Source organism: Acipenser ruthenus, chromosome 2 (assembly GCF_902713425.1).
Source record: "Acipenser ruthenus chromosome 2, fAciRut3.2 maternal haplotype, whole genome shotgun sequence".
NCBI classification, from domain to species: domain Eukaryota; kingdom Metazoa; phylum Chordata; class Actinopteri; order Acipenseriformes; family Acipenseridae; genus Acipenser; species Acipenser ruthenus.
Window position 1 is genome coordinate 17,939,067 of NC_081190.1, and position 25,002 is coordinate 17,964,068.

General features: G+C 36.1%; 2 protein-coding genes across 6 annotated transcripts in view; one reads left to right on the plus strand and one right to left on the minus strand.

The window, feature by feature from the left end:
• Positions 1-3,665, minus strand: part of LOC117409552 (probable ATP-dependent RNA helicase DDX4) — a 24,295-nt gene extending 20,630 nt beyond the window's left edge. For all 4 annotated transcript variants that reach the window (XM_058990426.1, XM_058990425.1, XM_058990421.1 and 1 more), the window contains exons 1-2: positions 3,543-3,665; positions 1,015-1,063 (exon numbers count right to left, since the gene is read on the minus strand). In XM_058990426.1, the coding sequence (XP_058846409.1) occupies positions 1,015-1,063; positions 3,543-3,617 (124 nt within the window). In that variant the 5' untranslated portion in view covers positions 3,618-3,665. The remainder of the gene's footprint in view (positions 1-1,014; positions 1,064-3,542) is intronic.
• On the plus strand, positions 3,632-24,956 carry LOC117963651 (neutral amino acid transporter 9-like). Of its 2 annotated transcripts, none has more exons than XM_058990436.1 (16): positions 3,632-3,696; positions 8,654-8,709; positions 8,830-8,983; positions 12,607-12,736; positions 13,020-13,141; positions 17,087-17,150; positions 17,261-17,354; positions 18,323-18,493; positions 18,596-18,655; positions 19,429-19,626; positions 20,797-20,904; positions 21,553-21,659; positions 21,800-21,913; positions 22,474-22,622; positions 23,376-23,465; positions 24,017-24,956. In XM_058990436.1, exons 3-16 carry the CDS (start codon positions 8,844-8,846, stop codon positions 24,180-24,182), a joined length of 1,713 nt encoding a protein of 570 aa, XP_058846419.1. In that variant the 5' UTR covers positions 3,632-3,696; positions 8,654-8,709; positions 8,830-8,843; the 3' UTR covers positions 24,183-24,956. The 2 variants fall into 2 exon arrangements, with proteins under 2 accessions (XP_058846419.1, XP_058846413.1); XM_058990430.1 differs by lacking the exon at positions 3,632-3,696 and adding an exon at positions 6,385-6,543.
• The last annotated feature ends 46 nt before the right edge of the window (positions 24,957-25,002 follow it).

Consider the following 25,002-nt stretch of genomic DNA (forward strand, 5'->3'; position numbering starts at 1 on the left):
AGTGTTGCTTACCTAATTTGCCATTTACCACATACTTATTTATTTTCAATTTAAAACGCTCCATAAAAAATTATCTTTATTATATTTGAACAGAAGCGATATTAGTTATGTATTGGACATGCACAATCCATTGATTTGTGAAACTGTTAAAACATGAAGATTGACAGATTTATAAATGACAGAAATTAAATGCTTATGAGATCACTGTACAACATTTTATTTCAAAATAACACTGTAAATCTCATGGCAATGTGTTTATGTATTAATTAATGTATTTATTTCAGAGAGTAGTGTAGGGAAAGAATGTTGCCCTCCCCAAAAAAATAAAAAAGCCATCAGGGTTGAAAACAGAATCACCAGTGTTCCAGTTAGATGACAAAAAATAGCTGTAAAATGTTGTAGTTAAAACAACAAAAAGTATATAATAGAAATAAACAAAGAAAAACACCATTTTGTCTTTGTAGAATTTCATTGCGTACATTTTGGTAGAACAGTAGAAAATACCGAAAACATTGACAGGTTATGCACAAGTCCTCTAAAAATCTGGGGTTCAGCAGATACAAAACAAACATTACGAAAAAAAAATTCTACAAAGCAGCAGCAGGTTTTGTATTTGTGATGCAACAAACTAAAACACCTGTACATCAGGAATTGAATTCAGCTTATAGAGAAAGTGTGGAAAAAAAACAAAACAGGCAGAAGCTTTTTTTTAGAATTTCAGTAACTCCCTAGTATTGCTTATTATAGTTGTACTGTTAGTATGTTACTTAATTTATTCATAACTTGTAGGATTCCCAAATCCTACAAGTTATATTCTAATTTTTGTGTGTGTGTTTTGTGCGATGGGGAGGGGGAGGGGGCAAATAGATTAAGGACAAGTAGTTTTTTTCTAGCATTTTGTCCATTGGACAAGAAGTTTTTCAAAAATTGCACACGCCTGTGGATACAGATACCTTAATACAGCCCCACATTCTGATACTCTTTCTCCCCCCCCTCCCCTCATATTTTTCCTACCTGCAGTAAACGTATTGCTTTTGAAATCTTCTTTCTTGCCAAAGTTGTCCTGTGAAGTAAAAGCAAGCAGTTACATATTTGACTGAAGAGCAAGAGGGACGATAATCTGATAGAATGCAAATGCCTGGAAGTCCAGAGGTGCTGTATTAACACTAGCACAATACGATGACCCCAGCTTCATGCAGCAGTTGTGATGGTGACCAAAGGTGTGCGAGTACTGTTGACTAAAAATATAGCTTACAACAAAACCCTGCATTCAAGAGATTTAGAACAGCAGAAAAACTAAAATACACTTAAGGTTTGTGTGGTGGACATGTGCCATTAACGAAATGAAGTTAAAAGAATTATAATAAAAGGGCTGGAACTCAGCAAAAGTCAATATAAAAAAAAATAAAAAAAGGAAGTGAAAAGGTTACCGTTATCAAGCTGAAAAGAGTTTTCTTTGTGAACTACAACAAAACAATGTTGTCTTTCGCCACTCAATGCCTACGTAAAGTTTTGAATGAACACGAACAGATTTTTTTTATCGTTCACTGCATCTTCTTGAGCAGCCGCATTCACCCCGATAGATTCGGTTACATTACCTTCAGGATGATTTAATTGACCTAGTTACATGAGCAGCTGATATATCTCTTGACTTCAGTTTTGTACTGATGCAGGGGTCAGCTGCTGCTGGGAAAACCAAGTTTATTTCTCAAAATGACCAATTTAAGGTGACAGAATGCATATAAATACATGGGAGTAATTAGGAAACATTTAGACAATTAAAAATGAAATGTACTGCAGCTTACTTGATTGCAGTAGAAAAACTGCCACTCATTAAACTTAGCTTTCAGATTGTGACAATGGAGAAGAATGGTTTGGAAATATCTAACATATATGATACTGTGTTTTCTGTGGTGTATTTAATATCGAAACAGAACAAACTCACTGAAACTTAACCTTGTTTTTTTTTATTGAAGCAATAAATGGTTTACATGTACAGAAAAAAAAACAAAAAAAACAACAACACATAAGAGCTGACTGCACATGCTCTCAGACCAGGACTCCACTAACAGAGCATGTGAGCTGCAGCAAGCTATTTCCCATATTACAACTGGACAATTAAAAAAAAAAATGGCACCCAGCAATTGGATTTGGCCACTGGCTCCTAAGGCAAAAAGTTAGTCTGGAGCCATCTAGGCTGCTGGTTGACACACAAAAAAAAACACAGCATTTCTGAATAAATAAATAGTTACTAATAAGTTTGGCCTTGCTCTTGTTGCCCTGTATTGGTATTTGGAAGCTCACTAGGGCTGCCACCTGCCGCTATAATTTCATTACACTTTAGGACAGGACAGGGTTTTTAAGTTGCCCTTAAACTTCTTAATTAGCCGAATCATTGTGATAATACAAATCTTACAAAATAAAAAAGCATCTCTAATAAACATGTGTGTAGGTTTATTCAAGATACTTTTTGTAAAATTAGTATTTCAGTTATCAATATTTAAAAGTTGCTCTTTATATCCTGTTAATTAGTAATATAGCCCTAATTTATACTGACTCTCCAATTAAATAACACTGATCAGGTGTTCACGCTGTCTGCTGTCAGGAATAGTGAACAGCTGATTAGTATTAATGATTTGAGCGGGAAAAGGCGATATACTATTATAAATTATAAATAAACTTTAAACTATTAACAAAATAAATACATATTGATGGTACTTATTTAATTTGTTAAGCTTGGTCCACACCTGAGCTATCAGTTGCATGCAACCAAGTCGCTTATGTGTACGTTCCTGCAACCAGTTGTTGAAGTGGAGCCGGGCTCTACTTTCCAATCAACCCCCCGAGCGACTTCTGTAGACATAGGCGATCACGTGGCAATTTGTGAACGCTGATTGGTTCTTATAATGCTGACTGCACGGCTTGCATATCCTGTCATAAAGAAGGGCTAATTTAAAAAATGTCGGCAGTAGAATGTAACGGTTTCGTCCAGCTTTTACGTGGCTTTGTTTTTTTTTCTTTAGGGAATATGACATTTCAAACAACAGTTGAAAAAATAACAAGCGCCAAACTCTTCCTCGTTAGTTACATTACGACCTGACCAAAAAAAGTGTCACCTCTGTTGTCAAAAAATAAATACAATTGAAACTTGTAGACGAGGGACAAAAAAAAAAAAGTGTCAACTTAGTTGTCAAAACCAAAAAAAAAAAAACTACTTCACCTTGTAGATGGAATAAAAAATTTAAAAAAAAAAAAACCCTGTCAGATGTGGACAAAGCAATTGCTTGTAACCCAGTTGCGCGATTTCGGAAGCGATTGGGTTGCGCAACTGATCGTTCAGGTGTGGACCCGGCTAGTTTAAAAGCTATTATTGTATTGTCATGCTGCCTCGAGATAATTAAAATCACCAGAATCAATTTAGCAAAGGTTTAGCGCTCAATTCGCGTGTTAATTTCCTTCAGTTTAAAGGCAACTTCAAAATCCTGTTTTGGCTCTCTGTGCTCCGGAATTATGTACAGATCTACTGTAGTTTACTGCCTTACCATTATATTTTTGTTTGGGAAAAACGAAGGAGCACTCGATGTTCCAACTTCATCGTCCCAGTCTTCATCTGCCATTTTTTCTGAATTCTAGGTTTTCTTTGAGGCTTAGAGAGGATGGACCTGTTGTAACTGTAAAACAGTACATTAAACACAGGTTCGTGTCCAGTATTCCATTTAAACTGGTGGGTGGGTGACCTCAGGAGGTTTCTGCAGGTTTAATACACACACACAAAATACTTAAACTTGCAATCAAAACATCACAGGCAATTTGATCAAAACAATTGTGATATTTAAATGTAAATACGATTTTCACAATGCATGAATTATCAGGGAGACAACGTGACCAGAAAAGTTTCCAAAATGAGCGGGCCTGACTGGGGCAAGTACAGCACAATCGTCCGCCAAACATTACAAACAAAAGTTGTAACACAACTCTCACTCAATTGTACAGTATGTCAGCAGAGAGACTAGATTTTCACAATGTCCAAAGATTTACACACGACTCAATGTGCGGGCTAACTAATGTTGTACAACTAATTTCGCCAACTAATGTTGCAATAGTTAAAACAAACTAAAAAAAAAAAAAAAAAAAAAAACACACAAGTGGGTCTCAAAGATCAACTTCCATCATCACCAATGACTTTGTATTAAATAATTTGGTATTAGTCTATGGTGCGTTAATACGGACATACTCCACACAGCATACTCTGTCGAACCTGTCTCCGTATTATAAGACGATTAGCTTTGCTTAAATTTAATCAACAAATGTATGCAAAATCACCTTGCTGTCTCATGCAAATGAACATTTAATGTTTTTCATTAGTTAACTTATTTGCATTAAAAAGGAAAGGCTTACATACATTTTGCTTCAGTTATTTGGGTCCTAAATGGTCACATAATATATTTTAAGCAAACCATCCATTACATTACATATCTTAACATAATGTGTCATGTATTATGTTGTGTGACAAAAACTAACTAAAACGAAGTACTAATTTAAGCAGTGAAAAAGCATGTACTTTGAAAAAACAAACAGTATACCTCCCACAAGAATCACGAAGCCAGCTCCTGTTTGGACGTGGGTGAAAAGAGCGAAGAAACTTCGGAGAGATAAGTAAACGCGAACGGAACGGCGGGAACGTACCACGTGAGAAAGTCGTGCTTCATTTTTTTTTTCTTATTATTATTTTGTGTATGTGAGGTCATTTATTTTACCTCACTAGATTAAGTGTTTATATATACAAAAAAAATTATATTTATTATAATTATTATTTTTTTAAAATTCAGGATTCCACCTCACAAACCCCATATCCAAAAACGCATTAATATAACTTAATTTTTATTATTATTATTATTATTATTAATAAACGGAACATTTGTGTCACAGTACATAATGCATTCTGGGGAATGTAGTGTATTGGAGAATTGAACACGTGGACATTTCATTTGGTGTAGAGTTTTATATGTGTTCTTTTGTACTGAATTGTATGTGTGTTCAGATAGTCTATGCTTGACAGTTACATCAGATTATAAGGACCAAACAGAAACAAATTGGGTCTTTATTCAGTTCTGTTTGAAGAAGGAATAACGCGCTATTCGGAGCCATACAGCACAGGCAAATGAGTGGGATTAATACTTTGAATCCTTAATTTTTGTGTTTACAACAATCCTGGTCTGCGGGATTGCAGCCACGGTTGCCAAATCCGCTTATATAAACGGAACTGGGCTTGATTTTTGAGAGGCGGTTGGAATTTGAGAGTCGCGGGTTGAAATGTGCATAAACACCCATACTCTAACATGGGTTGCGCTTGTTTTTGGGTTGTTTTGAAAGGCAGTGCCGCTTTGTTTTCTCGTGAGACTTGGCATCACTGATTGCAGCCCATTCCTGGCACAGAATCTGTAGGGTGTCTCGGGAAGTGGGTATACTGGGAGGATTTCGCGGGGATTGGTCGATTGCTCAATGAGGTTCATGCCAGGAGACTGGCCAGGCTATATGATGGCAGAGTTGTGAATGATGCCATGACCATTTATCTTTGGTTGCAGGGGCGGTGTAAACTGGGGCACCAGCTTCCTTTAAAATGCAGCCCTCTTTGGATAGATGACCATGGCATAGACAGGCAGAGCCCCTCTTGAGAACGTTGCTGTACCGGGCAGAAGTTACTGTTCCTTTGCAGCCCGTCAGCTGGGACTGTTAAGTACAGCAAAGATAAGAAAGAGAATCATGGCTTCACAACTGTCATGGCCTGTCCAGTCACTGGACATGAACCCCATTGATGAGCACGTGTGGACAAGCCTCGACAGATCCTTACGAAAGCGTCCCCTAGTAAACCCACTTCTGGTGTTACGCCAAATAATAGTGTCTTCGGAAGAAAAGCGTCTCATCTAGTCAAGCGCGCATGCAAATTCATTTGCGTATGCTTAGTTTATTTTTTCCGCAATCATAAAGTCTTCTTTCTTTTTTTTTCAATAACAAATATATTTCTAAAATAGTGTCAGTGAGAACTATTTTTGCATCCGCAGCACATGATTCACACACATTGCAAGGTGAATGGAGACGGTATTCAGCTCCGCTACAATAATGCACTAGTAATTAGTAATACGATGTTCTCTGATCTTGTAAAACAATTAAAATATCAAATCAATACAGTTATACAATATTTAGCACATTATCACTTATTATTACAATTGTGCTTTAGACAGTATTTGGCACCAAGTCCCAAACCGACTGAACCTTGGTGTGCAGCAACAAGCTGACCACTTGAGGTTTATTCGGGGAATTGTAGTATGATTCAAGCGCCACAAAAAAAAAAAAAAAAATGACAAAGACCTAAAAGACTACAGATCCCACGAACCAATCTGTTTACCAAGCATGTGCAGTTTACATTTGTGCTCGTTTCCTGTTTTCAAAGTACTGTATGTTGGTAGTGTTGTAGCCTAAGCTGCTAGCTTCTGCTACCGGTAACGGCACCGGCTTCCCGAGGCAGAATCCCAGCATTTGTAGGTAAGTAAAAGTAGATTTGACGTGGGAATAAAGAGCTGCAGAAACATAATTGACGTAAGAATGAATGTGATGGTGATGGTCAGATAGTAAACAACATGCAGTAATGCATTGTGATACGTGTATATAGTTAGAGGACAGCAGAAGTGTGCAATTAAGCGGTTTGTTGCTTACCGTGCTGTTAAATATGACTGGGTCAGCATGGTGCAGCTGGTGGTCGAATTAATATGACGTTAATTCGATCATCAATGAGATCAATACATAGCATTTCCTCAACACACGATGGATTCCACACATCAGTGAGCATACCCTTCTCTCACATTATTTTACTCAGTTGGGACACGGATTCTCCAAAGTACTGTAAATATTAACTTGCTTTTCTTGTTCTGAATTTTGTGCCGTTGCCTTCAATTCGATTATATGTTTGACAGGGTGCTTTCCCTAGCTGTGTGTCTCCTGGAAGCATTCTCTGGTACTTTCCACATTGTAGGGATACTTTTTAAAGTAATTAGGGTTAACTTTGTCAACAAGTTGTAAAAAAAATACTGTATCAAGACCTGGTTTTATTTTTGTCATGATCGTGTGGTATTCTTTTTCTTAACATGAGTGCTAATGTAAATTGATGTATGTATGATTTAGTTTGTCACAGAGCAGCATTAATACATTGTAGTACACTAGTTAAGATACACAACAATCTCATGCACAGAAATGGTAAACTTGCAAGCAGCATGCCCTATTTAGGATTTTATTGTCAGTACAAGTGAAATGTTTGGCGAATGAATAAACTTTGTGGATCGAGTAAGTAACTTGTACTATTACACACACTGATACTTTTATACTGTATGGAAACATTTTAATAATAATACCCATTGCTGATGTAGTTCCTGAAAGCTCAGTGGTTCTAAAGGTTGTGAACAAACTAGTCAGCCGGAAAAAGGAGAAGCTGAATAGATAAAGCAAGACCACAGGTGCTGGGTGTCACACAAAAGATGGGCCGGCAGACAAATGCACAGAATAATTAAAGGGGGGATTATCTGCTGAATAAGATGGCTTTAAATAACAAACCTAATTATGGAAGCAGATCAGTTTTTACAGCAAGTCTTAGAGTATCTTTGAAAAAGACATAAAGAGACATCAGATATTTGCAGGATCTACCACTTGAAAAGTCATATTGTTGTAATTTCTGCTTTTAGATTCTACATACAGGCACATGGGATTCGCATGCTCTTTGGAATGTTTGGCTTGACAAAACAAACTTATCCTAGTGTGGTTGAGCATTCAATGACGCTGCGCTTTTCTTTACATGGATCTCTGTATTTCAGTTGAATCACAAGCTGCAAATAAGACAGTTTCATGCATTCCAGGTTTTACTACAAGCTTAATTAGCCACAGTGTATAGGTAGCAAGCTCTGGTGTGTCTTATTAAACTCATAGTAAAACCAGGAATGGATCGCACTGCTATGCATGTGTTCTTATTTATATTCCTGAAATAGTCATTGTATTAGATCTTACTAATATTTCACTTGCACAACAAATACTTTTCAGAAACATTTAGACATGAATTACATTTCTAATACAGTCACAAAGAAAACCTTATTCTGGTTGCAAAAAAAATGTAATCTACTTATCTGGCCTAAAATAAAGTTCTGTTTTGTGGGTCCCGAAAAAACAACACTCTTTAAACAGTTATAGGCACTTTGTTTAAAACAGTTATCTACTGGACTAAGAAGATTTTTAGTTTAGTTTTACTTTTATTAAAATTACATAGCAGAAGTAGGAAAGCAGCTGTCTGTGAAAACGACTTTCATTTTGTTGTGTGAGGTGACCAGGTAGAAAACCTTCTCAGAGATCCATTCTGGTGCTCCAAAGCTTTCATTTTGTTATCAGCCACATAGAGGATGTTTTTCAAATCTCAGCTACTGTAAGTTGTGCGGTTTTTAAAAGTCAGATTGCCTACCAAGTTTCAAGTACTATGTTACAGAAACAAGGTGTAGACAAGCGCATTTTGTCAGCTATCAGTTGAAATGAATTGGAGTTTTCTTTTATTTGTTTATAATTAAGCTAGACTCTGAAACATTTGAAAGCATGTAATCTGATTTTTCTTTTCTTTCAGTCTTATAGTTGGCGACTTTCGAGATGACATATAAATGAAAAGGTCCGGGATGCAAGGTAAACAACCACCCGTACATGTATCAGATCACATTTCTGTTCAAATAGTATTCAATTGAAGTGTTATTAAATGATGACACTGTAGATAATCTGTTTAGTAACTTCTTCTTTTTCTCCTAGGTTGTGCTTTTTAAATGAGGTTTTCTGTTGGTGTAAAAACTCAAACAAGCATGGAAGAAGACGGAAAGCCACTACTGGATCCAGTTAGAGCTGAAGAGAGCTATGTTGAGGCAGATCAGAATGGGTTAGACTCACTGGATCCAAAATCTAAAAGGTACGCATACTTAGTTTAATCAGTAAGAGAACAATAATAGTGTGTACACAACTACCGGTTGTGAAATGTTGTTTTTTTAATGCAGACTTTTCCAGCATTATATCACCGACATGCATGTTGTTTGTACTATTTTACCCTGGTTCTGTGAAGCGTAGTATTTCACAGGGAAAATATAAAATAAAGAATGACTCAGGATCGTAGAATTAAAATTGCATCTGCAGTGAAAAACACAATTTTGGTATTCAGGTCAAATTCTTACCTCACTTAAAAACACATGATGGCATTTACCACGTCATAAAATGCAGTGAATTTAGTTAATAGTTAAAAAAGAGAATGGACTCTGTCCGGGTTCTGTTTTACAGCACTGTTTTACACAAAATAATACATAAAATACATGTTGATATTGCTGGAAATGCATTATTCTAGATAAACGTAGTTTAAAATAATCTATGTTCTTCCAGTGTTTGGAAGGAATGGCTCATTCGGGTCACATGTTAAGTTATTGAAACACTGTGAGTGGGTTGAGTGTTTTGTGATTTCATGGTTTTGTCTTTACTGGCCATTTATAAAGCCACTTCATGGTACATTGGTGCGCAGTTCTTCCACTGTTAATGTATCACCAGCATGCAATTTGTAAACCATGCAAATTACTTCAAATTAATTTAGCAGCAAATGGTGTATGCTACAGATAATTACTGTTAACAATCCTGTATGATAAATGCAACACTCTGCTTCGTGCTGATCAAGTACTGAGATCTGAGACAGTCCTGATTCGGAAGTTTGTATATAGGACGCCTTGCTGAAATGAGTGATAATCACATCCTGTTCATTTTACAAGACGAGAGCCAGATAAGTAAGGTGTATAGTTCAAGGTTTCTTAAGCACCTTTGAGTTGTTTGGTTCTCATAGTGTGGTAATAAAGTAAGAAGAACTATGGTAAATCCTAATGGTTTTAAATGCTTTAGGTGAATCTACATTCTGGACACTTTTTTAAAACAAGTTATTTTTACTATGAATCTGGTCAGTTTGATATCATCAGACCCATGTTTTCCTCTGCCATGGGATTTCCCTCGTAATAACGTGGCTATTGATGGTGCACTGATTTAGATGAGGTAATTTGTACCTTATCTTAACAAACTAGAGATGGTTCGTAGTATTTTTTAATACGTTTTAGGCTGCTGTTTGTGGCTGGAATATATTTATAAAATTAAGAATGATTAAAAAAAAAAAAAAAAAAGTTTTATAATGGATAAAGTACTTCCAAATGATTCCTTAGACTTTATTCTCTTTGAAACGATGCATTTCTGTTGTTAGATATTTGTTTTTGGTTGTGTTACTTTATTGGTATATTTGTATATTTCCAGTATTCCTAATAATCAGTAGGACCTTTTATAAGTACACATATTCCTGTAATGTATGTACTCCTCAAACCGACATATTCTGCCTCTGCAGTAACTATTAAAATTAATTGTTTCTTTATAGTCAAGTTATTCTACCTCTTGCTTTCCATTTAAGGCTATATGTTCAGTGCCAAATGTGCTCAATGTAGATACCACAGCAGTTATTATGTTTCAAGAATGTAATAATCTGTGAGATCCAGAGGTGGTAGGAGAGTGTGAAAATCCTAAACAGTCGTCCGAGGGTTCCTGAAATGAGGGGCAGTTATATCTGCAGTCTCCTCGCTCTTCATAACAAGTTCTTATGAAATAATCTCTCAGCTATTTCACAAACCCCCGGCAACGGATGGTGACGTTTTCAGTGCAATCAAAACCTCAGATACTTCACAGAGTGTTTGTTCATTAAGCAATGCTGACAGCTTGAAGTTGGAGATTTATTTTTATCAGTGGGTGGTCACAAGCTCTCATACTTTCTGCACTGTGGCTCAAATAAACCCAGAGGTACTAGATTGCCACAAAATGGTCAAGTTAAACTAGACAAAATGGGAAGATGAAAAATCTAGATTTCTGTGACGTTGAAAACTTGCGTCGCAGTTATGTGTCTGTGTTTTTATAACTCGGCCCTCTTTGTAGCGATCACATCTTTTATACGGCTGTATCCATGTTAGTTTTAGTTGTTGTGGAAATTGGTTCCTTGGTGGTACTTGAATTTGGTACAATATGACTTAAATGATACATTTATATGCTGTGGCAAATTAATAATGTACAGAATTAAAGTAGTGTCGAATGTCTCTGAGTTGAAGTGTTTACTGAAGTTTGTACATGTAAATGTCTTTCTAGCAACAGAACGAGCATAGGACAGATGCAATGAATGAGGATTGTAAGGGAGATTTGTAGTGTATTAAGAAATTAACAATTGGTATTCATTAGAGTGCATAAACCCTGTGTGATATTATTCTCTCAAAATAACATCAGATTTATAATTTATAACAAATCCAGTAATAGATCATTACTCTTGATTCAAGTTCTGGAGTGAGGTATACACTGTATATGAAGGCTTGCAATTGAGAGTATTCAGAATTATTTAAACAAAAGTGATTTATTCGTACAACATGACAAAATATAAAATAAACAAACATTAAGTAGTACTCCCTTAACACTTCATTTTAGTTGTAATGTAAGCTAAAGAAATTACATGGGAGCTCTTTTATAGCCTCCTCAGACATATCAAAAGATGGATGAGTATTTCAACTCTTTGTTGCTATACATTTACAGCACAAAGCAAGTTCTGTTCTTAGTTCTATATTGGCTAACCCGGGTCACTGTTCCCACGGCAACGGTTTGAGACATTTAGCAAGATGTCTGAAGTAAATTTGGCACATTTCCCCCTCATGTTTGGCTTTAGGTCACCAAGAGTGCCTGGGAGGTTGTTCACAGGAGACGTTTTAGTGTTCTCAGAGAAGGCAGTCGAAAGGTGTAATGACCTGTACAACCTATATAACAGCCAGGATAGCTGTTCTCCAAGTACTCTGTGATCCTGATGTGTTTATAAAATTTAAAGGGCCTGAGTACAAAGGAATGGTTGGGGCCTATCCTCTTTTTGAAAATGTCCAAATTGCCAGTCATTCTACATGTAGCACTTTTTAAGTCAAAGTGAACAAGCCAGTACTTGCACAACTATAGGCAATTGCAATATCGTGGAATTCTAATTAAAGCAGTACAGAAACGTTTCTGAAAAGCATTACTCAGATCTTTTTCCTCTGCTTGTTGCATAGCCCTCCTGTCATTTTCATTTTCATTTCCTTGAAAATTTCAGCAAGTACAGGGGAAACTAGTGAGTCGCTGTGGGTAAATTGACCAAGTCTTGCATTTGTCTTGTCACTGACCCCATGTTGGGTATTTGTCATGATCCATTTTGAGTACAAGGCAGAACTTGCCTTTTATTTAAAACTGCCATGTTGCAGAAAGAGACCAAACACTTTAAAATGTGGGCTATAAATTTGCAACACAGTTGTATTTTATTATTATTTATTTGGTTTCTGTTGCTGTTAGAAATATAATATCTCAAATCTCACAAGCCATGGCTATCTATTTTTGTGAATGCCTAAGGTAGTCTTAAGGTGTTTATTTATTTGGTTCTATATTTACTGTAGGGGATATTTGTACCAAGTACAGTATGGATACATGGCTTTAGCAGCTTTTGTTTTTTGTTTTTCTCTTGTTCAGGCCTTTTTATGTGGAGCCCAGGAATATTGTGGACGAGGATATGCAGGAGCGAGTGTCTGCAGAAGCCTCTGTGATGAACAGCAGAATGCAGTACTACAGCAGATTAACAGGCTCCTCCGACAGGCTGCTGGTAGGACTTTGTTTCCTCACATTTGTTGCTCTTTCTAAATTCCAATCAAGTGGATCAACTGTTTACAATCCCCTAAATCAAATATGTTATTTTTGTTTTCTGGTAAGATTATTGTGTGCATTGTTCCTTACTTACAAAGTGCGCTAATGCTAACAGTTAGGAGTAAAAAGCTTACAAAAAGTGGCCCTAAGCACACATTCTGTGCTTATAAGTACTGTTTCAGTACAGTAGCTGTTACCAGTGAGTGCACTTCAGTGTAAAATGACATGCCTTGTTCTTGCAGATCCCTCCAGATCATGTGATTCCTGCTCCTGATGAGATCTATGTTTACAGCCCTTTAGGAACTGCTTTTAAAATTCAGGGGAATGCTGATGGGTCAGGAAAAAATCCCAGCATAATCACCATGTAAGTGTACCGCATTATAACATGCTCAACAGCTGTAACAAGTAGAAACAGTAAAGTGAGCTAAACAGAACGCTGCACGCAACACGTACTGTAACGGTACATTACTGATATTATCGAGGAGAAAACCTTTTCGTAACGTTTGTTTGCATGGTGTCTTTCTTTGTTTCATTTTCAGCTGTCAAGTCCCAGTCCCTTAGAAACGTGTTCCATACATTTGTAAAGTTTATGCTGTAAACAATCTGAAGCATTCTCCTAATTAGAAACATCCTCACGTGTAAAATTGCATTTCTTTCTGCATCTGTATTTTAAACTTGCCCTTGTGTAACTCGTTTTGCTATGACATCTCACAAGATTCTCTGTGTAATCAGACGTGACGAGACAGAGTTTGATCTTAAGGAGACACACTGATTAGTTATTGTTTTTTCTACTTTAAATGGGGACATGAAGATTTTTCATGCACCACACTGTACCAAAAAAAGTGAAGACATCCTGGAACCGTGTCGCAGTCTGTGGTAAAGGTCAATATCTAGGGTCTGGTTTCGTGAGTGAATCTGACACAGGAAGGAAAAGTGAGCTCTCCCTCAAACACCCGGACGTCCTTAGTAATGGGTCAGAAAAAAATAGTTTATATCTTGAAGCCTTAAAGTGGTCTGTTATCAATTTGACTATCATTTGTATAGTAATGCATATTTTATAAATGTGACATTCATTTACACTTCAGTTCAACTGTGTACTTGTAGACAGGGGCATGAGCTTAGGTATTATTATTATTATTATTATTTATTTCTTAGCAGACTCCCTTATCCACCTTATCCAGGGCAATTTACAGTCGTAAACAAAAATACATTTCAAGAATCATCAATTAAGAGCAAGATAAAATACAATGACTTTGGTTCTAGCAAGTACAAGTATGACAAAATACGATTCAATAACAGAGCAGATAACAGTGTCAGTGATAGTTACATCAGGATATAATTAAATACAAAATACTACAGATTAAATAACACTTGACAGATTATAGTACTCTAAAGTACAGGATTAAATGCAGTAAAATAGGGAGCAGATAAGAAACCAAAATAAGTAGATACATTGTCTCAACAAAGAAAATGCACCCATGTGCCTGATTGTGTGATACCCAGTAAGCAGCCTGAGTTTATTGCCTTCATCCCTGTATTTAAGTTGCTATGGGGAAGGACATCATTTTGATATACAGTCAGCACTCGGATATACGACACTCGGATACACGTCAGTCACTTTTACTGTCCTTGTATTAAGAAACAAATCAATCCCCATTATATATATGAAACAAATTAATGCACATGATTTCGGACTCCGTCACCAGTTTTCTGATACAAAGCCCATCTCTTCAATGTTACAATCTATTTGATTATGCGTCACAGGTTGTGTTTTTTCTTTTCTTTTTTTGCATGTGCAAATCAGTCAGTCTTTATTGTGCATTTACACAGCGCTTCCTCCAATTTCACCTGACGAAAAGACAGCAACAACAAAGCGAGCGAGAGCTACTGTCATGTGAAACAGTTCATCTTTAAACAGCTTTGGGATACTGTGATGTAAAACAGTTCATCTTTAAACAGCTTTGGATACTGTCATGTGAAACAGTTCATCTTTAAACAGCTTTGGATACTGTCATGTGAAACAGTTCATCTTTAAACAGCTTTGGATACTGTCATGTGAAACAGTTCATCTTTAAACAGCTTTGGGATACTGTCATGTAAAACAGTTAATCTTTAAACAGCTTTGGATACTGTGATGTAAAACAGTTCATCTTTAAACAGCTTTGGGATACTGTCATGTGAAACAGTTCATCTTTAAACAGCTTTGGGATACTGTCATGTGAAACAGTTCATCTTTAAACAGCTTTGGATACTGTCATGTGAAACAGTTCATCTTTAAACAGCTTTGGATACTGTCATGTGAAACAGTTCATCTTTAAACAGCTTTGGATACTGTCATGTGAAACAGTTCATCTTTAAACAGCTTTGGATACTGTCATGTGAAACAGTTCATCTTTAAACAGCTTTGGATACTGTCATGTAAAACAGTTCATCTTTAAACAGCTTTGGGATACTGTGATGTGAAACAGTTCATCTTTAAACAGCTTTGGATACTGTCATGTGAAACAGTTCATCTTTAAACAGCTTTGGGATACTGTCATGTGAAACAGTTCATCTTTAAACAGCTTTGGGATACTGTCATGTGAAACAGTTCATCTTTAAACAGCTTTGGATACTGTCATGTAAAACAGTTAATCTTTAAACAGCTTTGGATACTGTCATGTGAAACAGTTCATCTTTAAACAGCTTTGGATACTGTCATGTGAAACAGTTCATCTTTAAACAGCTTTGGATACTGTCATGTGAAACAGTTAATCTTTAAACAGCTTTGGGATACTGTCATGTAAAACAGTTCATCTTTAAACAGCTTTGGATACTGTCATGTAAAACAGTTCATCTTTAAACAGCTTTGGGATACTGTCATGTGAAACAGTTCATCTTTAAACAGCTTTGGGATACTGTCATGTGAAACAGTTCATCTTTAAACAGCTTTGGATACTGTCATGTGAAACAGTTCATCTTTAAACAGCTTTGGATACTGTCATGTGAAACAGTTCATCTTTAAACAGCTTTGGGATACTGTCATGTGAAACAGTTCATCTTTAAACAGCTTTGGATACTGTGATGTGAAACAGTTCATCTTTAAACAGCTTTGGATACTGTCATGTGAAACAGTTCATCTTTAAACAGCTTTGGGATACTGTCATGTGAAACAGTTCATCTTTAAACAGCTTTGGGATACTGTCATGTGAAACAGTTAATCTTTAAACAGCTTTGGGATACTGTCCTGTGAAACAATTAATCTTTAAACAGTTTTGGGATACAGTGATGTAAAACAGTTCATCTTTAAACAGCTTTGGGATACTGTCATGTGAAACAGTTCATCTTTAAACAGCTTTGGATACTGTCATGTGAAACAGTTCATCTTTAAACAGCTTTGGATACTGTCATGTGAAACAGTTCATCTTTAAACAGCTTTGGGATACTGTCATGTGAAACAGTTCATCTTTAAACAGCTTTGGATACTGTCATGTGAAACAGTTCATCTTTAAACAGCTTTGGATACTGTCATGTAAAACAGTTCATCTTTAAACAGCTTTGGATACTGTGATGTAAAACAGTTCATCTTTAAACAGCTTTGGGATACTGTGATGTTTTTTTTTTTTGTTCTTTAGTTGCTTTTACATTTACATTTGTAAGTGAACTGTGACATTAGGGCCTTATCAGGCACTATGTTCTGCAATTTTGAAGACTGACTTTGGATACTGTTTTAATTCTGGAAACGTTGTTGTTGTTGGGTTTTTTTTTGTTGTTTGTTTAAATATTTTTCTAAATTGCATTGCCTTTTACATTTTACGCAGTTCTGTGCATGGGTAGCATTTTGATTTCATTTTGCTGTTGGGTCGTTAATGGGGAATTTTACATACTGCTAAATACCGAATTTGTACTGTATTGCAGTCCGCTTGTCCATTTGTCTTTTGGCAAGTGATATTTTCAGAATCCTATCGTTCTGAATTAAAATACTTCTTCTATTGAAAATCTAGTACTGTACCAACAAAACCAACTACAGGACGTCTAAATGGAAACCTACTTATTTAAAAACACCGTGCTTTCAGCTATGTATTTTTGACATTGTATCTTTTTTGTGTTCCCTGAAAAACGGACAAGGGTTGGAATGGGCCAAAAAGAAAAATACAATCCGATATGCGTCGCACTCTTTTAACCGTCACTGACGTCCAGATTTGATAGGGTCGGATATGTGAGTGCTGACTGTAACAGTTTTAACCACTAAACTGTCCTGCAACACTTTGATGGGTCTGCAGCTTTATTATAATGTTCCTGCCTTTTAACTGCTGTTGAATTATTTCAGCTTTGCCATTTGGAATACTATGATGGGAACATCTATACTTAGCATTCCATGGGGAATCAAGCAGGTGAGTTCAAAGCCTCTTATTTTTATTGTACTGATAACTGAAATTCAAATGCCCCTGCTGCTTATTGTTGACTCTGTGTTACATCACACAATGTTATTTTATTCTTGCAGGCAGGATTCACTTTTGGAGTCATCATCGTTATTCTGATGGGCATTCTGACTCTTTACTGCTGTCTGAGAGTGTTGAAATCTCGTGCTGCAGTACGTAAGTGAACTTTTACATGTTCCGAATTAAAACTATAAACTAAAAACAGTTCTACAGGGTGGGTAACTTGGGTCACTATGGCATAAGAACAATATATTTGTGACTGTCACTGAGCTGTAGGAGTTGGTTACTCGGTGGTATTGCAGAAGATGATTATCAATTTGATTATTTATTGCAGTGACTCTGTATGAATGAAAACATTCTGCCTGGTTTCATAGACACTAAACTTGGAGTAACATTAGATTTCCCACAATTAGCGTGCTAATCAGCATTTATATATATATAAAATGTTACAGTAAAAGTCAGACTCTGGTCAGTCTTAAGTTTTACCAGTAAATGCCAACATTTACCAAATAAGGTGGTAAACGTCTGAAATTATGAAGAAATAGATTGCTTTTCAGACATTTACCGGTTAATCTTATGATTTACCAAAGTGTATTGGTAAATGTAGGTGTATTATCGAAGAATGTATTTATTCCTACATATAAATTGTCAATTAACAAAATAATCATTAATGCCGAAGAATATATTTATTTCTGCAAACACATTTTCCATTAACAAAATAATCATTAATGATCTTACAGTAATGCACAATTGAGCAATTCAGCATGGTACTGAACAACATTGTGATCCATGTATGAAGAACAACCAACGTTCTGGTAAATTTCACAATGGTGTTGAAGGATATTGTACTCCAATTATGATGCTAATATTAATGAAGACGAGGTTCAGCACTACAGTTGAGTTTTTTTTAAACGTAGTGTTTCAGTGCTGTACAGACGTTCTATGTCGTTATCTGTTAGTGCTTCAGCTTAAAAAAAAAATAATTGAAGGACAATAACTAATACTGCATTATTTTGTAGAAATGACTTTCATATTGTGTGTTTCAGTGTTTCATTTCCTTTTAACTGTTGATTATTTGCTGCAAGATAACTAAATCTGACTTCTGTGTGCATTTGATTTTCCAGCTTTTATAGATACATCAAGCTGGGAGTTTCCAGATGTTTGCAAATACTATTTTGGTTCGTTTGGACAGTGGTCTAGTCTTGCATTCTCAATGGTGTCTCTGGTCGGTGCAATGATTGTCTACTGGGTGCTGATGTCCAACTTCTTGTTTAACACAGGAAAATTCATTTACAGTAAGTTACTACTGGTATGATACTTTACCTGTGCTGTTAGAAATGATACCACAGAAATGTGCTGGACATACTTCTAAAACCTATTCCTCTTTCTGCTTGTAGATTACGTTCATCATGTTAATGTTACTGACACAGATGTTGGCACAAATGGAACTGACAGAGGTAAGTAAACTTATGTTGTGCTATCTTTTTTAATTAAGGATTACTTTTATGCACTTTACAGAATTATCATAGATTTTGCATGGTCAGAATCATTTAAAGGTGTTCGTCTTTAAGAATTTGTAATCCGTTGCGGATTGGTGAACCAATCCCACATTTGCAAGCCCTGGCAGACCCTGTCTCTGAGGCATAGCTGTGGGAGGAGTCAGAAATCCACTTGCTGTACAGTCTTGTAATGTGCACTGTGAGGAGAACATGTAGGGCACAATTTTAAAGCAACAGCAAAGACAGCATTTCTGAGGGATCTACAAAGCCTTTGCAATAGTATAAAACTACTGTGGGAAGGAGGAAGTAAGGTATTGTTCTGACTCTTGAGTTTTTATACCGTTAAAGTTAGCCTTTGCACTTTTTTTTCAAAGTTGGACCTATAAAGTTCTAAACTTTGATTACCTCCACTGGCTTACCTGGGAGAAATCTTTTTATATTGGCATGTCTTATATATACTGTCCAGGGCCAGGTTGTGGGTAAGCTCACGTTTCCACTGTGTTAACACTGTAAAATCACATACAACAGAAGCAGAACATGCATGTAATACATGTTATAGATCTCTTCTTTTTTTAAACTATATACCGAAATGTCTTTGGTATCCTGTAGAAAATACAATACTGTTCCATCTTAAAAATTCAGGCACGGCAATAGAGGGGAAAGTTCAAAATCTTATTTTTATCATTTTTGATAATGGTGTTGTTTTTTTTTTTGTTTTTTTTTATTTTCAGTGATTTGCCCATTTCCCAACAAAGAGCACCATGCAAATCACAGTGCTGATGAATATATGACTTATGGCAATAATACTGAGGATGTTTTTGACCAGTGGTGGCATAAAACCAAAACTGTACCCTTATACTTAATTATTCTGCTCCTGCCACTGTTGAATTTCAAGTCGGCATCATTCTTCGCAAGATTTACTTTTCTAGGTAAGTTTAATTGTTTACTTTTCTCACCTCTGTGTGTGTATGAATGTACATACAGTGTATCACACACATTTTACACATATTCTCTGTAAGTCGCCTTGGATAAAGGCGTCTGCTAAATAAACAAATAATAATAATCAAATTGTGATGAAACTTGGTTCGGACATATTTAACACAACTTCTTGAGAGTGTCAGACTCAAGGGATATAAGGAGAGGCCTGTCTGTGTCTGTGTATATATGTACATGTGTCACTTTTACATTTTTACTTTTCTAGAGAACTGCTTATCCTGTTTGATTAAAAAATAATAATAATTATATATATATATATAATAAGAAGAAAGTTTGTCTGTGTCTGTTCCTTTATTTATTCAGACCCGGCAGGAGCCAGTGCAACCACACTTTGCATGGCCTCCTCTTTCATCCAGGGGAAGGTCGAGGGCTATGTTTGGATTCAAAAATTTTGCCCCCCCTGGGGTATTTTATTTAGTAACCCCATTGCTGGAGCACTACAGTAGCCATGTATCTCAAATTAAATAAAACCCACAAAACCAAAAAATAAAATAAAGAACACAAATTAAAAAAAAATAAAAAATGGCAACAATCAAAAAAAAAAAAAGTTAAAAAAAAGGAAAGAGCGCATTTTGCGACACCCAAGATCGGTAATTTATAGAAAACCATAAGGCTACCATTCCCCAATTTGTCATGTATGAAATATTGAATTTCCCCAGGCAATGCCGGGTACTTCAGCTAGTATATATATATATATATATATATATATATATATATATATAATACACACACACATAAATACAATATGTATTTAAGTGGAAAAGACGATAAATAAAAACATGTGTTAAAAAGACTGTTGAGATTTGTGGTGAATTTGTGCTCCCATATTGCTAATAATTTGGAATACTCAGATCAGTTGCACAGAATGCCCCTTCCTCATTGCAACCTAGGTCTTGATTCTGAAAATGATTTGCTGATTGTATGATTTAATAACCAATTAAATGGATACAGGCATTGATATATACATTCATAGCACCTGCAAAGCAAGTCTGTTTTGAGTGTTTGTGTATGAAGGATTGTAGGACTGTTCTATTTCTGTCAAATTGACGTATTTATTTGTTGTCCTGTTTACATTGACCTCTTTTTTTATTTTTTTACCTTAGGTACAGTTTCAGTGGCGTATCTGATTATTCTGGTAACCTTGAAGGCAGCCCATCTGGGATTTCACCTAGAGTTTCACTGGTTTCATTCGACAGACTTTTTTGTTCCAGGTAAACCCTATGAATAATATTTTATCATCAAGACACTGAGAGAGTTTCAGTGCCTCTTGAATGTAAATGTTGTCTTGATTGTAATATCTCCCCTCTTAACCGGTTCTCCTAAGCTTTCTTCCGGTCCTGTGGTGTATCTGCAAGACATGGAGAATACATTGTGAATTCGCATTCAGTCAGCCTTTGTCCTCTCAGCTCTTTTTTTTAGTTGATCCTGACTTTCATCCCTGCTGGTGCACCAAGCCTTCTCCATTCCATCAGTGCAAACATGAGTTACTGAATTGCCTTCTAAACAGCATTAAAATGGCTGTCTCCCTCGATGGGGTTAAACATAAAAAGTTTCTGCTCTACCTCATTAAAGAAATGGAAAGCAGCTTTGATCTTTCGTCGTTCTTTTCAACTGTGAGGATTGATCGGATTTTTAAGTTTGTGGCTATTAACATTATCAAAGTGGTCTTTTTGTTTATGCCGAAGTTGGCCAGAAAGTGGATTAACGCTGTAGGCCCCATCTCTTCCAGTTTCATGGTAAAATTGATCTTGTTCATGGTTAAAATTATTATTATTGGTAGAAGTATTGTTTTTGCATATATTTGTTTTATATACGTTTTTATTTTAATACCCTGACTTTTTTTTTCTTTTTTTCTAAAGAGTTCAGGTCGCTGTTCCCACAGTTTACTGGAGTTCTTACCCTTGCTTTCTTTATTCACAACTGTGTGATCACATTGCTTAAAAACAACAAGAACCAGGAAAATAATGTAAGTAAACATATCTTTGCTTAAATAAAATGTTGTAAGCAACTTGAAAATGTTCCAGTGTTGTTTTCCCTTGTTTGTAAACATACAAGTGCACTTACTAAAATCATATTTCTTCCCCTTTGTTATTTCTTTATTTTTAGGTAAGGGACCTCTCTGTTGCTTACTTGCTGGTTGGACTGACATACCTGTATGTTGGGATTTTGATATTTGCAGTGTTTCCCTCCCCACCACTATCTAAAGACTGTATTGAGCCGGTAAGAGAATTCAAAGATTTTTAGTGTCATTATCTGCTTGTCAGTGTTGATGTAGTGCAAGAAATGTACAGTAGGTGGCAGTAAAACAACAATAACCTATACAATATTTTTTCTTTGTTTTTTTTTGTGGGTGAGTGGATGAGAAGGGTTGAGCGCTAGTCTCTCGTCCTTGTATCCATTTACATGGATGTTGGTATTTTGGACAGTACTGTATATTTTATGTTTCTTGGGTGCATTTTCTCAAATGCTTAAGTGGAGACATAACGCATTCTAGATCCCAGAAACAAAACAAAAACAAAACAAAACTGCTGTATAAATCTTAGTCTCATTTTTGGTGAACTTTATTTTTGTATGTTGGCTAAATCTGAACAGATCATAGAAGTATCTTGAACCCATAAACAACAGGTTGACTCTTCCTTACAATGTATGCCTCAGTCTAGCGTTCTTACAGTATGTATCACAGCGGAATTCATGGTTTGAATATTCATACAGCTAAGGTTGTGCAAATCTCAAAGACCTGTTTTCAGCTACTTGCATACTTGCTGTTTTTCTTTTTACAGAACTTTTTGGACAACTTCCCTAGCAGTGACATTCTGGTGTTCATAGCCAGAGCATGCCTGCTGTTCCAGATGAGCACAGTTTATCCATTGCTGGGCTACCTCGTTCGAGTCCAGCTGATGGGACAGATCTTTGGGAAACCCTACCCCAGGTTAGTGTGCTTTTATTATAGTTGTAAAGGCAACTATTTTTTTTTTTTTTAATAATTTGGAATCGGCATTTGTATTTCACCCCATTTTCTCCCCAATTTGAAATGCCCAATTTGTAAGCCTGGCTCACCGCTGCAACCCCCGCACTGACTCGGGAGAGACGAAGACTAACACACGCATCCTCCGAAACGTGTGCCGTCAGCCGTCTGCTTCTTTTCACTCTGCAGCCCCACCATGCAGCCACCTCAGAGCTAGTGTCAGACGACCACGCATCATTCGTTTTTTTGTTGTTGTGTGAGCCGAACAGACTTGATAGGCCTCTGACAATCGTTGAAAAAGACTTCTAGTCAGAACATTTGTCATTGAATTTAAGATTATTTTAATATTTTTAAGTTTCACATGGAACGTGTCTGAGTCTGTGTATTATGACAAAATACAGCCTTAAATCACTTGAAAGAGGCACCTCATCGAGGGCATGAAATGAAAACCCTTTAAAGACAAGCAGTACAGTGCTGTGTAAGTTTACCTATGTTTGTTGAACCTGGTGTGGGGGAGTTATTTTGTTAGGCTGCATAAGTTGATTGTAATTATTCTTGGGTTGTGGTGTAGACTTTCTACCATAATAGAAAGGTTTACTGTAATTGCTAAGTTTTCAGGTAACCTAGCAGACGTTTCCCAAGTTTTTCACATAAATGACTTGCTGTGTAAGATTGTCATTATTTGAACCTGCTGTATGCTTTATTTTCTTTTTAAAGTGTTTTCCACGTGATGACTTTGAACCTAATAATTGTGGGAGCAGGAGTCCTCATGGCAAGATTCTACCCAAACATAGGCTCTATTATCAGGTACATGTTGGTTTTCTGTGTTTTTTTTGTTTTTTTTTTAAAATGTTTTAGTACATTTTAATACTGTCAAAGTGATCAGTTACATTAGTAATGTAGAAGGAATGTTGTGGATGTATCCATGGTCATTGTTTGTTTTTTTTGTTCTGTATATGACACTGAAAATATTTAGTTATGCTTGGGCAGTCTTTGTATAAAGTTATATAAATGTTGATAATCCACAGTTTAATTTTAGTAGAGCATTACAGTTGACATCACCAGGGAATTCTCCTGGAATGAATCAACCACCACTGTTTTTATTGGGTTATTCCAGGATATCCATGCAGGTAATGCAGTCGCTGCTGTAATTGCGTCTAGCCATGTCTTATCGCAGAGGGGAATAGGGTTATAAAATAAACCACTTAGTGCTGAGTTAAGAAAAAAGATGGATTTTAATCTACAGAAGGATTAAACGTTGGTGGCTGCTTATTCTCATTCTGCACATTAATGTGTTGTACTGGAATATTAAAGAAGTTGTGTGTAATGTGTATTTTCATGTGTGTTTTATTTTGCAGGTATTCTGGAGCTACCTGTGGTCTTGCCTATGTGTTTGTGTTTCCTTCAGTCATCCACATGATTTCACTTCATCGGTCAGGACAGCTCCGGTGGCCTTCTGCTGTTTTCCATAGTTTTCTTATTGTATTGGGCATTGCTAACCTGATTGGACAGTTCTTAATGTGAACACAATCCCCACAAAAGATCTGTTAACCATGTTGTTAGCATTAATGGTAATTCGGTTTTAAAACATTATTATCCTTACCGGTATTATTATTATTATTATTATTAAAAAGGGTTGTTGCAATAATTGGAGACTACCTGCTGATCATCAAATACAGCCAATCTGAATACACTTTAAACGCAATACAGAAGGTATACACCGTTTTTTTGTTTTTTTCCCTCATTTAGGGCATTCTTTTCAATGTTAAGGATTTTGTTCTATAATGTAAATATGTATTTTGATACAGTGTTTCTACCTATTATGTGCACTGTAGAGAACTGTACAGTTTGATTTGCTGCATTCCTCTATTCTAATAGAAGGGAAAAGGTGGCCTAGCTTCCACTGTACAAATGGGTTTCAATGTGCTCTTAGTAAGGGTGCTGAAAATGTAGCACATGCAAGACATTGGGGGTGGCACATGTCTCTATGCACATTAAAGGAATACATTTTAAAATATCTGTACATTACATTAAAAATCAGAAAGGGAAACACACACACATGTTTTATGTATGGACACTATTATTTTTACTTTTAATACCCAGAATGGGTAAATGTGTTTAACAACATTTTGTTCTAAAAGCTAGTACTTTTGCTAACTGATATTGCTACAGACTTTTTGTAAAATTGTAAAGCACTCATCCGTAGTTGAATGTTCTATAAATCCCAATGTAATACAAATATAAATTGCAATTTTAGTTGCCATGTTAAAATGTTATTAAAGGTTATTATCAATGCCAGGACTGGTATGGTATTTCTGCAAGACACAGGTATATGTCTTACTGA